Below are 13,503 nucleotides of genomic sequence, written 5' to 3'. Positions count from 1 at the left end.
GAGAGAGAGAGAGAGAGAGAGAGAGAGAGAGAGAGAGAGAGAGAGAGAAGAGGACGAAGATGAAGAGATGAAAAGAGAAAAGAGAAAGAAGTGGGATCGCCCTCTTGGATCGAGACTTTTGAATCTTCAAGGTTTTTTAAGTCGACGAGGAGAGAGCACGAACATGACTCTCTCTCTCTCTCTCTCTCTCTCTCTCTCCTCTCTTCTCCTCTTTTTTCTTGTAATCTCTTCGACTCGGTCGACACTTCGTGTCACCGCTTTTCCTCTCCCTCTAATTAACCTCCTCGAGGGTGGGAACACTGAAAATAGTCTTCCGGCATCGGTCGACTTCGTTAAGTCGATATATATGTGTGTGCGTGTGTGTGTGTGTGTGTGTGTATCTATTTTTTTCTCTCTCTCTCTTTTAAGCTCAACTTTTTTTTTCTTTCTTTTTCTTTTCTTACATTTTTAACATATTTAACATACTATAGCTTTGAAATATCGCATATCATTGCATTCATATTTTGTATGAATTGGATTTTTTTCTTTTTTTGGTTCTTTCTTTCTTTTCTCGACTAGTAAACGTTCATGATTCTTTTAGGGCCAAGGTTTTTTTTTTCTTCGTAATTTTTTTCTTTTTTTTTTTTTTTTTTTTTTTTTGACTTTAAATGAATTGTACCCACTTGATACAATCATGATACGAAAAAGAAAATAGTGTTAATCATTATAATTGTATATCGTAAAGACGATTATGGTGGTGCTTAGTACAGTACGATCGTACTATACTTATTGAATAACTATCAAAAATATAATAATGTACTTGATTTAACAACAAGTATATTATAACTGCTTAATACGATAATTGTAAATAAATGTAATATTATTACATTGTACTAAGTAATACTATAACTTTCACATTATATAATTTCTTAAGTGAAATGCACGATAGAATCGCAGTTTTATAATGAGTTAATTAACGATCAGCATAATGGAACATACATATACGATAAACAACAACAACAACAATAATAGTGTCCATCTCAAATAATTACTTCGTTCCTATTGTATATACTTACACAATTTAATAATTATGATACCTGTAACATGTTGACGGAATAAACATTGTTTCGAACACCATCGAAGCTGGTTCTCTTGTCACGTTGTAAATTCAACGGTACCACCCTATGTAATATCAACGTTGACAAGCATTTAAACTTCCGTCGGGTTTAGAAAACGTTCCTTATGTTTGCGTGTGTTATTCTTGTTTCTTCGTTTATCAAGCATTCCTCTTTCTCCCTCTCTCTCTCTCTCTCTCTTTCTCTCTCTCTCTTTTTCTTTCTAATCTATCTATGTATCTCTCTTTCTCTTTTTATCTCTCTCAACGACAATACTTCCGCGTGTCTACGCGTCTATTAACATAACAACGTAAAGAAAACTAATCCCCGTCTAAGTCGAGGTCCCCGTTTTATGTGACCTTAACGCGTGCCATTTCTCTTTTCTCTCTCTCTCTCTCCCTCTCTCTCTTTTTCTCTACACATATCCTTGGTGTATATATATATATATATATATATATTCATAGATACATATATATATATATATATAAATATATACATAAATATATACATAGATACATATATACATAAATGAGCATCTATATAGATAGATATATTCATACATACATATTTACATATATAAATATATACATAGATATATAGATAGATACATAGATACAATATATATACATATGCATAGCCGAGCATCCTCATTTAATGTCGTCGTTTAGCAGGATTGTATTTCCTAACTGATAATATAACCACCGTCGTCGTTTCGTAACTGCTCCTGTCAAACGAATTCTCTTTTAACATTTCACACATTCGCAATAAGTTTATTTATCGTTTAACATACGACCGGTGTTATTTGCAAAATTAATTTGTACAATTAATTTCGCAGTTTATTTTATATATATATATATATATATATATATATACTCCGGTGAAGAAGAGAGTTAAATAATAAAATAGATTAGTATTTTTCAACGATCAGATTACTTATTATTGATTTTAAACTCGTTTTTATTGGTTCGTTCGTTCAATTACAGATAGATCGTTCGATAACAAAAATCGTAGACATTAATCAATCCCATTATGATTTATAATCCCCTGAAGTGGGGTTGATAAAATAAAAGAAAAAAGAAAAAAAAAAAAAAGAAAGAAAGAAAGAATTTCGTTTCGTTTCGAGGTGTTATATCGAATCGATCATACTTAAATCGATTACAGAGAGAACGGAATATCAATTGGAAAAAATTTCCAAGTGGAAAAAAGATCGTAGGTATATACGGTGGTGCGTAGCGAACGTGACTAATAGTAAATATTAGACGTAATTACTGTTTATTCAGTCGAGCCGACGTAAGTCTCGACATAACGTATGTTTATTAAGGATCAAACAAAATGTCGATTGAAACGGACTTTATAGAGTCATTATGCTTATAACATTTTCTTCTCGTATCGCGTCGTAACGACGGATAGAGAGCGAGGGGTGAAGCGAGGGATGGGGTGGGAGACCTCCGATCGATAATACGACCATAATTCGCTATTATTATTTCCCGTAACTCCTTGACGATATCGAATCGATCGATTCATCGATAAACCCTATACAATACTTGTATAATAATGTACCAAGCATTTATAAATTTCCATTGAGTTTGCATTTCGCTGGCGTCAATCGAAAGATCATTTTTTTCCTTCATTATTTTAATTAATATAAAAATAATAAGGAAATTGTTTTATTAGCTACTAGCTAAGAGCGTGGGAAAAAAAATTATACGTTCGATTAATATCGTTAGATAAAGATTATTACACGGATTTGCGTACAATTTTCTAACGAGGATTTTCTTTTCTTTTCTTTTCTTTTCTTTTCTTTCATTTTCTTTTTTATCTTTTTTTTTTTTTTTTGTCCTTTTTTTTCCTTTCTTTCATCCGTTTTAATTACATCGTGCAAGAACGATAAGATCGTTAATAAAAATTTTATTACCTATTCCCTGGGAATATAAAAATATTACCAACAATGTTTGTACAGGGCACTCCTGTATTATTAAATATTTTAATATAAACGTGAGAAAGAATGTATCTTTCGAATTATTAAATCGAATTATTTATTTCTAAAAAAGAATGCGGTTTTGTATATTAATCTGTAAATATTACGATTGATATACACAGAATATTCATTCCGATTATATGTCTAACACGTACGATGATAATAATAATAATAATGAATAAATAAATAAATAAATAAATAAATAAATAAATAAATAAATAAATAAATAAATAAATAAATAAATAAATAAATAACAATCGAAACAAATAGGAAAGAATAAAAAGAGACATGTAGATATTATCGTGATAGAAAAGATCAATAATAATATCACGCTCCAGTTGTAATCCGATCGAACGGCTTTGTAGGTCGACGAATTCCAAATCGTCGTTTTCTGGACGATCGACGATGGTGCATTTTACTTGAATACCGATCGTTCTTGCTCCTGTCTGTCTTGCTCTGGCAAAATCTCTACTATACCTCTGACAGGGACCGTATGAGATAGGTATATAGGTGCACGTATAACTACAGAAAAAGAGAAAGAGAAAGAGAAAGAGAAAAAGAAAGAGAGAGAGAAATGTACATACACATACATACACATTATATACATATAACACACAATCCAGTCTCTCTCGGGACAAATTGTGTGTGGCGCATTGCAGGTGAGCGGACAGGATGAATGGTTATGATGCTATAATGCAAGGCCGCCACGACGACTTACGTAATATCAACCTAACTCAACGATACGGAATATACGGATTATCGGTGTATTCGTTTAGAGAGAAAGAGAGAGAGAGAGAGAAAGAGAGAGGCGAGCCACCTCGTTTTACACCCACGCAAAGTCAGCTACAGTTCTCTCTCTCTCTCTCTCTCTCTCTCTCTCTCTTTCTCTTTCTATCTCTCTCTCCGTCTGTCTTTTTATATATGTATACATCTATCTCACTCTTTTCCTTCGTTATATACCACCGTCGTATTCGACGTAGCCGTTGACATTTTTCGGATATCAGGTTTTCTATTAACCCTAATTAAGGAACGATCTGTCGCAAGTACCCAAGAGAATTACGATCGCTTCTATCGGTAGTAGTAGATTAATAAAAAAAATTTTTATTCGCCCAGTTTGCCAGCGAGCAAGCTTAAAACTCGTTCTTGTTCGATCTTGTTGGCAATAACAACGACACAACGACAACACGACGACCGATGGTGTCGTTCGCATAGATTATTTATTTATTTTCTCTTACTTTTTTTCTTTTTTATCTTTCCGCTTTCTTTTTGCCTTTTTTCAATTTTTAAATATTAATATCGGGTGACTGATTTAACTCGGACATTTAATTTATATGTGTTTGTTCGATATGAAAATTATGATTCGAAATATTTCAAAAGAATTTCTATCGAATTCCTATATATATATATATATATATATATATATATATATATATATATATATACATACATACATACATTCACACATATATATTTTATACTTGTAATATTAAAAATAATATATTCGCGCACACACATACATATACGCACACACACATGTACAAAAATATCATTTTTTGTGTACCCATATATATATACACACGAGAATATCATTTTTAATATTATAAGTATATCAAAGGGAATTCATCGATGAAAATTCTTGTCAATCTTTATCTATTTCCTCAACTTTCTCTCTCTCTCTCTCTCTCTCTCTCTCAAAAGAGGGAAGCTCTTGCAAGTAAGGTATGCACCGCATTAGTAAGATGTATACATAGTTCGAAGAATGCCGGAATTCGAATCGATACATAGTAGGTACTTCTCGTTCGGTAACACTGGCTATATTTTCAAACAGGAAATACGTAGCCTACAAAGTCATCGACTCGTAGACAATTGGTTTGTCGTAGAAAATCGATGGCCCTGAAACGACAAAGGAGAATCAAGACGTCGCTAATCTTTCTACTTCAATTCTTCTTTTTTCTTGTTTTCAAATCGCAGTAATTAAGTTGACATTCGATTTATTCGAAATTATTAATTTTCCTACGTACGAGAATTAAATATTTTTCTTTTCTTTTTCTTTTATTTTTAAGGATATCTAATTCATTTTAATAATTAAATAAAAATATTTGTTACGTATAACTGTATACGTATTAACAGTTTGCTTTGAACGATTGCGTTTAACGAGAGAAAAAGAGAGAAAGCAAACGAGAAAAACGAATAAATTTGACTGGCTGGCGCCCATGATACTTTGCATCAGTAGCGTCGTGTTTTACGCTTGAGTCCGTAACCGATTGCGTCAAATAGTCGTAAACACGATGAAATTGAGTCGGTCGACGTACCCCTTAATTACAAATTGTCCCGCACTTTCATACCACTCGCTTGGCTGTTTTAGATCGTAGGCGTTAGAACGAGAATATGCGTTCTCGAACCCGACAAGCCTTTTGCCAATTGTCGATTTTAACGTACGCCGTTTAACGTTTCTATCCTTTTTCTTTATTCTCTTATTTTATTACTTTTTTGTTTTAATACTTTCTACTTTTTACTTCTATTTATTTAACTTTTATTAAGATACGATATTTTTAAATAAATCAAGTCCGTAACTAATAAGAAAGATATTAATGATCCAACAAGTGCTTACTTGTTAATTAAAACGTGTAGAATTTTTAACGAGCCTTTGAGAAACAATCTTTCATTATTACGAGACTGTCAGACATATTTGATTTATGTAGAAATATGAAACAAAATTGATTTCTTTGCTTTTTTCTTTTCTTTTTTTGTCGATATAGTTTCGAAATAAAAAATATATATATATATGTACATATATATGTATATACGTATGTATAATGTCACATATGGCGCAGAAGATGAGAAGGGGAGTTTTTTTGGATAGTCGAGTGTCGGGCGGCTCTAACTAACCGCAATTGTGGTAATCATTGCCCACGATAGTTTATATTCGTAATAGTACACCTGTAAGGAATACCAATAATTAATTCCCGCAGCTCATAGGGATTACGACGAATATTTGAACGATCTAAGCTGTGTAGCTGCTCTTGTACCTTCCCTAACCATCAACGAAAGGGTCAGAAAGGGGTAACATGAAAATTAGGTCAACGTGATATAATCGATATGACGTAAAAGGAGGATTCGCGATGACCGAATAGGACCTTGAATTTCTTACGAATAGATATTTGTCTTCCGTTGATACTGGCCGTTTTCAATTAGCCAATGCTAATTCGAAATCGAAATTTCGAATTTAATAAATCTCTCTTCGATATTTCTTTTCTTTTCTTTTTTTTTTCTTTTTTTTTTTTTTCTTTCATTTCATTTCTTTCCTTTCTGTCGGTTTTTTTTTTTCTTTCTTCGTAACAGTAACTAATTTTCAATCGATCAATGCTAATTCGAAATTAAAAATTTCGAATCGAACAATTCCATTTGATTTGAGGAATATCAATTATTCTCCTCCTCGATATTTCTTCCTTTCCTTCTTTTTCTCTTTTTTATTTTCCTTGAAAACCCACTTGTCCAGTAATTTTCAATAACCAATTTCCAATCGGTCGTCGTTAACTCGGAATAAAAATTTCCAATGAAATCATTCCATTTGATTCGAAGAACATCGACTATTACATCGCGGTTTCATCGTGATATAATTACTCTCTTCGATATTTCTTTTTTTGCTCTCATCCTTCCTCCTTTCTTCTTTCTTTTTCTTTTCTTTTTTTTTTTTTTTTGTTTTTGTCAACAATCCTTGACGGAGAAATCGAGCCGAATAATTTCTCGATGTTGAGCTACCCTTCGTACGATAAATCGCTTAATTAACGTCAGAAAGAACGACGCGAGAAGGATGCGACACGATTTCGTGGATCGATCGATCGATCCATCGACCAACCGACCAACCGACCAACCGACCGGTCGTCATCGTCGTCGTCGTCGTCGTCGTCGTCGTTGTCGTCGTTTCGAGGAGCGATTAAATAAATATTTGGGACGAGGTACGCCGCGTGACGCAAGTGGATACTCGCGAACGACGTCAGGCGGAACGCCGCCTCGTACACGATTGGAATCGTAATGAAACTCGTTCGAAAGAGAATCGCCGTTGATTTATCGCCATTTCGTTTCATTTCGTTTCGTTTAGCCCGAACAGCTTTTTCGCGGGTATTCGAGAGGAAATAAAACGATTATTACGTTATTCTCACGAATCGATCAACGAATTCCAATCGGAAGGTCAAAATCATCGCATACTTTTCTTTTTCTGTTTCTTTTTCTTCTTCTTTTTTTTTTCATTCCTTTGCACTCGTCATGCGATTACGATGATTTTTTTCCTCTTTTTTTTTTTTTTTACGACGGCATCTTTCGAAGATTTTCGAAGAGAATACGGGATTGTCTCGCTATCTTTTTCTTCTGTTTTTTTTTTTTTTTTTGATTTCTTTCTTTTTTTTTTATCCACGGCGATAAATAATTCCGTTTCGTATCGATGTCCGACCACAGCTCGGAGGGTGCTACGAACATAAATGATACATATTTATAACGTCCGATGAATTTAGTCGATAAGGAAGACGAGTGATCGATGATCGATCGAATATCCGAATATATATTATGTACTTATTTATCCTATTACTTTACAAGGGAAAAATCGTTTTGTCCAGTGTCCTTTTATTATAATCCTTCACACAATCGCATTTACGATCAATTTTAACAAGAATTCTTTCGTATTTACACGAGAAAAGAAAAAAATAAAACGGAACATAAAAGAAATGTTTATATTAAATACGAATAATAGTGTATAAATCATTAGCAGGATAGTTTGAAAAAATACGCGGCTTTTTTAATAAAGAAATATATACATAAAAAAAACATAGAAAAAGCAACAACAAAATACGTAGCAAAATAAAAAAAACAAATTTTCCGAAGGATTATCCACGTATGGGCACATAAAAAAAAAAAAATTGAAAAAAAGAAAAGAGAAGAAAGAAAAAAAAAAGAAAAGAAAAAAGAAATTCTTTACGATTTATCAAGAAAATATGAGGTCGGTCCAATCAGAATCGTAAAAATGAATACACGAACATTATAATAAGGCAATGTTATGTTACATATAATTCACGTACGTAACTATATAAAACGGGAGATAAGTTTGTTCGATCTATCGATAGAAACTCGATTGGCGATAAGGTGAAAAGAAGTAGTAGTAGTAGTTGTAGTAGTAGTAATAATAATAATAATGATGATGGTGATGATGATGATGATAATGATAATAATAATAATAATAATAATAATAATAATAATAATAATAATAATAATAATAATAATAATAAATAATAATAATAAAAGCTGTTAGTCGAGATAGTTCGTGCTCGAAAGAAGTCTTCTCGGACGTCCTTTTCAATACCGAACGACGACCGACAATTTGCCAACGATCGTGGCAAATCGAACGATCGATCCATCGCTCGGGCACAGGTTATCGATCGATCGATCGATCGATCGGTCGATACGATAACACTGAAAGACTCCAATCGTACAGTATATACTATATATCTATACAGTATACGTATGTATATAAGCGCGTATATTTCGAACAACACACATTGTTATAGTATTCGATTTTTTATCCGTTTTATTATCATCGAATCGATAAATTTTCTCTTCGCTCCTCATCCCTTTCCTTAAATTTATCCTCTCTCTTTGAAAGACAATAGAATCGACGACTTTTTTTTTTTTATATAATTTGTGCGATCTTATTTACATGTGCGTACTTATTTACACGAATGATAACACGCATCTATTATTTTTACAGAAATTATATCAAATTTAATCGATGATTTTTTTTCTCCCATTATTCGAACTTCGCACTCGCGATAGAAATTACAATGAAATTTCAATTGATTCCGACTTCTTTCGTTTTTATTTATTCATTCATTCATTTATTTATTTATTTATTTATTTATTTATTTTCTTCTCTCTTTCTGTTTTTTTATCGAGTCCAAAGTTTCGTGTAGAGAATATTTAAAAAAATGTTTCTTTTCTTTATCTTTTTCTCCCTTTTTCTTTCTTTGACGAATCTCGAATGGAAGCTGAGGTAATAGAAGAAGAAGAAGGAGGAGGAGGAGGAGGAAGAAGAGAAGGAGGATGAAGAAGAAGAAAGAGATATTTCATGTGTACGTCGGACGTTTCTTCACGCCTCGCACGACGGCGTGTTCGTTCATGAACGCGCACGTTTATTCTTCTTAAAGCTCTGCGCATCCTTTTCCACGACATGACACCCGAGATATATATCTTCTCGTGGCGTTCGTCCGCGTGGCGCTCAGGGATGACATATTGCCTGAGTAGATCTCTTGCTTCTTGCCTTATCTTCAAATTCGTTCTTATTATCTTTAAACGGTGTCTTATTCTATCTATCTATCTATCTATCTATCTGTCTATCTATCTATCTATCTATTTATCTTTTTTTCTTTCTATCATTCTCTCTTTCTCCTTTTCCCTCATGATAAATTACATATACATGTCGCGAACAACGTTTACTTGAAGATCATTAAAAACAACGATCTTTAAATATCCAAAGATAAATAGAAACGAGAAAAATTGTTAATGTTTACTTACTCGGATTACTCATAACAAATATCTATTTCGAAGTCGATTTAGAAAAGTTTTGAATTATTATTTTGTTATCATCATGATCCTTCGAAATATTTCATTTATTATTCAATTAATTATTATTATATCTTATACTATTTTACTTTATTTATTATATCGGATTTTATTTATTTATTTATTTATTAACATTATGTTTTATACTGTTTTAAACGGATAATCGTAGGTGTATACAGATTTGTAACATTTTTACATTTTTGATCGATTAAAATCGGAGATAAATTATATTATTTTAGGATTCTAATTATTTATTTAAATTCTTAATTATATTACTTAACTTCGTACTATACATTACATCTGGATACACGCGCACGTGTATAATACAAATTGAATATTTCTAAATGTAAAACGATCGTAGCACGTTCTAATCTTTCGTTAGAACCGTTTGAGAGAGAACGTTCAAGGGATTCTAGCGATTAGCTATCGCTTTTCTCACGACGTGGGAGTTAGAAAAATGATTCCTTTTTCTTCTCTTTCTTTTTTTTTTTTTTTACACGCGAAATAAGCAGCTTACGAGCGAAGACGGAAGAAGACTCGAAGAGTTTTTTTTTTCTTTCTCTTTTTTTTTTTTTTTTTTTTTTTTATCATTATTACTATTTTCTTTTCTTTCTGCTTAACGTACAGAAACTAATGCTTCTTGTCTGTTAGTACTTCGTTGACGTTTTCTAATTATTCTTACCGGTTTTACAAATTATTCCTTTTGAAATGTCTCCTGTCGCATCGTCCCTTGACATTCCACGTAGAAGAGCACGGTCTTTTACCTCTCTCGACTCCGAAGCCTTTCTAATCATCCGCCATCATGTTACAAGGTGTGTTTAAGATCTTTCCTCTCTTTCACTCTGACATCCATATTGACACGCTTCTTTACGCTACTTGCAAAATCACTTACTCCGAGATATCTATTTCTTTTTTCTTTTTTTCTTCATTTTCATTTTCATTTTCTTTTTCTTTTTCTCCAAAATATCTCTATACTAAGTATTCTTTCTTTCACGAAATTCTCTCGGATTTCCTGGAGGTCTAGAGAGAAGAAAATAAAAAGGCAAACGGAGCTTTCGACGATTTCTAAATACAACGTTTTTACGAAAGAATCAGAATCTTCAGAAGGATCAATAATTTTTTTTTTTCTTTTTTCTTTTTTTTCTTTTAATTTTAACATGAAAAAAAGAAGAAGAAATGGATCTTCTGGAAATTTTTATTTTTTTTATCGAGAGAAAAGAAATGTTTTTTTAAAATAAAAAAACTGATTTAAAAAAAAAAAATAAAATAATAATAATAATAATAAAGAGATAAGAAAAATGAATAAAAAAAAATTTTTTTTAAGTCATCGTCGCTAAAATTGAATATATAACTTCTTCTTTATTTTTGTTTTTTGTAAAGAATGCAAAACCTACAACTCATTCTTGTCTAGAACTCTCGACACTTTCACATTCGCTAAAACGAGTTTAAAGAAGAAAAAAAAGAAAGAAAAAATAAAGAAAAAAGAACTGACTCGTTGAAGTAAGTCGATCATTTTGGCGCGAGACGTTTATCCTTTTTTCTTTTCTTTTTTTTTTTTTTTTTTTTTTTATTTCATTGTATAAATAAGGTCAATAAAGAGTGTATATTTATGAGCCATGAAATATATTTAACGAGAGCTACAATTATTCTTATATAATATCTAACTAGGGCTATTAAAAAAATTTGCGACTCTTCTCTCTCTCTCTCTCTCTCTCTCTCTCTTTTTCTCTTAGACATTATTTCTTATCTTAAAAATGAAACATATGCATGGTGAAAAGAAAAAAAAAGAAAAAGAAAAGAAAAAGAAGAAAGAAAAATGAAAAGAATAGACGCGAATCGTCGAAACAATAATCCTCATCGCGAAAAAAAAAAGAATTAATTACACGGTAGAAAGCGACGTGCAATAAATTAACCGAGGTGTCAGATGAAAGACCAAAAAACAAAAAAAAAACAAACAAACAAACAAAACCAGACCAGACCAGACCAGACCAGACGAGACAAGACGAGACGAGACGAGACGAGACGAGACAAGACAAGACAAGACAAGACAAGACGATTCGGAATGGTAAAGATAGAGACCGACGACCAAGTTCGTTTCTTTACCTTTTTCAAATCGGCTCGCGAGAATTGCGTAGACACAGAAAGAACTATAAGGCTTGCAATAATTAGCAGCGCGAGAGGTACGGGAGGAAACGAAATTCTTGGAAGAGCAAGTCGGTGCCGGTCCTAAATGGGCGTTCGTTTCGTTAACAAGGCCGAACCAGGTAAAATTGTGCTACGGCCGGGCGTCTTTTTCAATCGTTTTCAACCGATGCTCCGCGTGTTCGTTTCTGAGTCACGCTTACCAAAAACAGAATCGCCCGTGTAAAGCCAATTACATGCTGGCGTTCGTGGCATTAGCGAGAGAAACGTTTCTCTCTCTCTCTCTCTCTCTCTCTCTCTCTCTCTGTGTGTCTCTCATTTTTTTCCTTCTTCTTTTCTGTATTCTCTGTATTCCTTCTCTTTCTCCTTCCTTTTTCTCCTCGGATAAGAAATCTCACGGCGACAACTACGACAACGATGACAACGACGACGACGACGACGACGACAACGACAACGATACTCTTTTATTTATAATCATCGGACGCGAGCCTTTTATTACGTAAAACTTCTCCTCCATCTAATATTCTCATGGACGTTTAAAACTATATACGTATTTCTGTATATATGCATGAGTGTGCGTATATATATGTGTGTGGATATACGCATCACACATTTAGTAAAACAAGAGATAATGAAACTTTATTTTAATAATAAATGCTTATATTCTCTCTCGATAAGATTATATAACTTTTTAATAACACTTTTTTTTTTCTTGTCTTCTTCTTCCTCTTTTTTTTTTTTTTCTTTGTTTTTTCTTTTTCGAGAATTTGACTCGAAAACAAATCATTATTATGCTTCTTCAATTATAGGGACGACAAATCTATGTTTCGTTATGTAATATCGAAACTTTTATTCACGTAAATAATATCTATCTGTGCACCGTATTTAAAGAAAATGTCTTTCTTCTATCTACGTATTTATTTTTATCTTTTCTTCTTATTTCTATAATTCCAGGTTCGAGATTTAGTCGAGAGATGCACCTGTCCGACGCAATTCCCAATGATTCGAGTATCCGAAGGGAAATATCGTATTGGAGACACCAAAGTTCTCATATTCGTTCGTATTCTACGTAGTCACGTGATGGTACGAGTTGGTGGTGGTTGGGACACTCTCAGTCATTATTTGGACAAACACGATCCTTGTCGATGTAGAACTTGTAAGTTTATTAACAATTAATATCAATTAAAAATAATTTCGAATAATTCCTTCAGTTTCTTTTCTTTTTTTTTTTTTTCATTTTGTATATATAAAAAATCTCTAATTTAAATTTCATCGCATGCTTTTCTAAAGGACATAATGTCATATTAAAAAAAAAAAAAAAAAAAAAAAAAAAAAAAAATATATATATATATATAATTGCATTTTAATCGAACAAAATTGACCATTAGCTAGCATTTTTCACCTATTAAAATCTAATTTCAGAGAAGAAACAAAGAGGATCGCTAAGCAAAGTAATTTTACATAATTTGTACGTTAGTTTCTTACGTAATGAGTATAGAGAGGGTGAGAGATGAACAAAATAATGGAAACACAATGCTTCTCCCTTTTTACGTATCGCAGTATATTTTGTTTTCGCTCGTTCCAATTTTAAATCATAATTCAAATACATACTATTTTATATAAATATCATAACCTATAAAAATGTCGAATACGAGGATGAATAAATAAAAAAAAAAAAAA

At 32.3% G+C, this 13,503-nt stretch overlaps 1 protein-coding gene across 2 annotated transcripts in view; it reads left to right on the top strand.

Moving 5' to 3' along the window:
* The window catches only part of LOC122631509 (GAS2-like protein pickled eggs), a 78,900-nt gene that overhangs the window by 55,274 nt on the left and 10,123 nt on the right, over window positions 1-13,503 (top strand). For both annotated transcript variants that reach the window (XM_043817269.1, XM_043817268.1), the window contains exon 5: window positions 12,778-12,979. In XM_043817269.1, the coding sequence (XP_043673204.1) occupies window positions 12,778-12,979 (202 nt within the window). The remainder of the gene's footprint in view (window positions 1-12,777; window positions 12,980-13,503) is intronic.

The sequence above is a fragment of the Vespula pensylvanica genome, chromosome 9, assembly GCF_014466175.1.
Source record: "Vespula pensylvanica isolate Volc-1 chromosome 9, ASM1446617v1, whole genome shotgun sequence".
NCBI classification, from domain to species: Eukaryota; Metazoa; Arthropoda; class Insecta; order Hymenoptera; family Vespidae; genus Vespula; species Vespula pensylvanica.
Note: the sequence above shows the minus strand (reverse complement) of the source record. Positions and strands in the feature narration are given on the sequence as shown.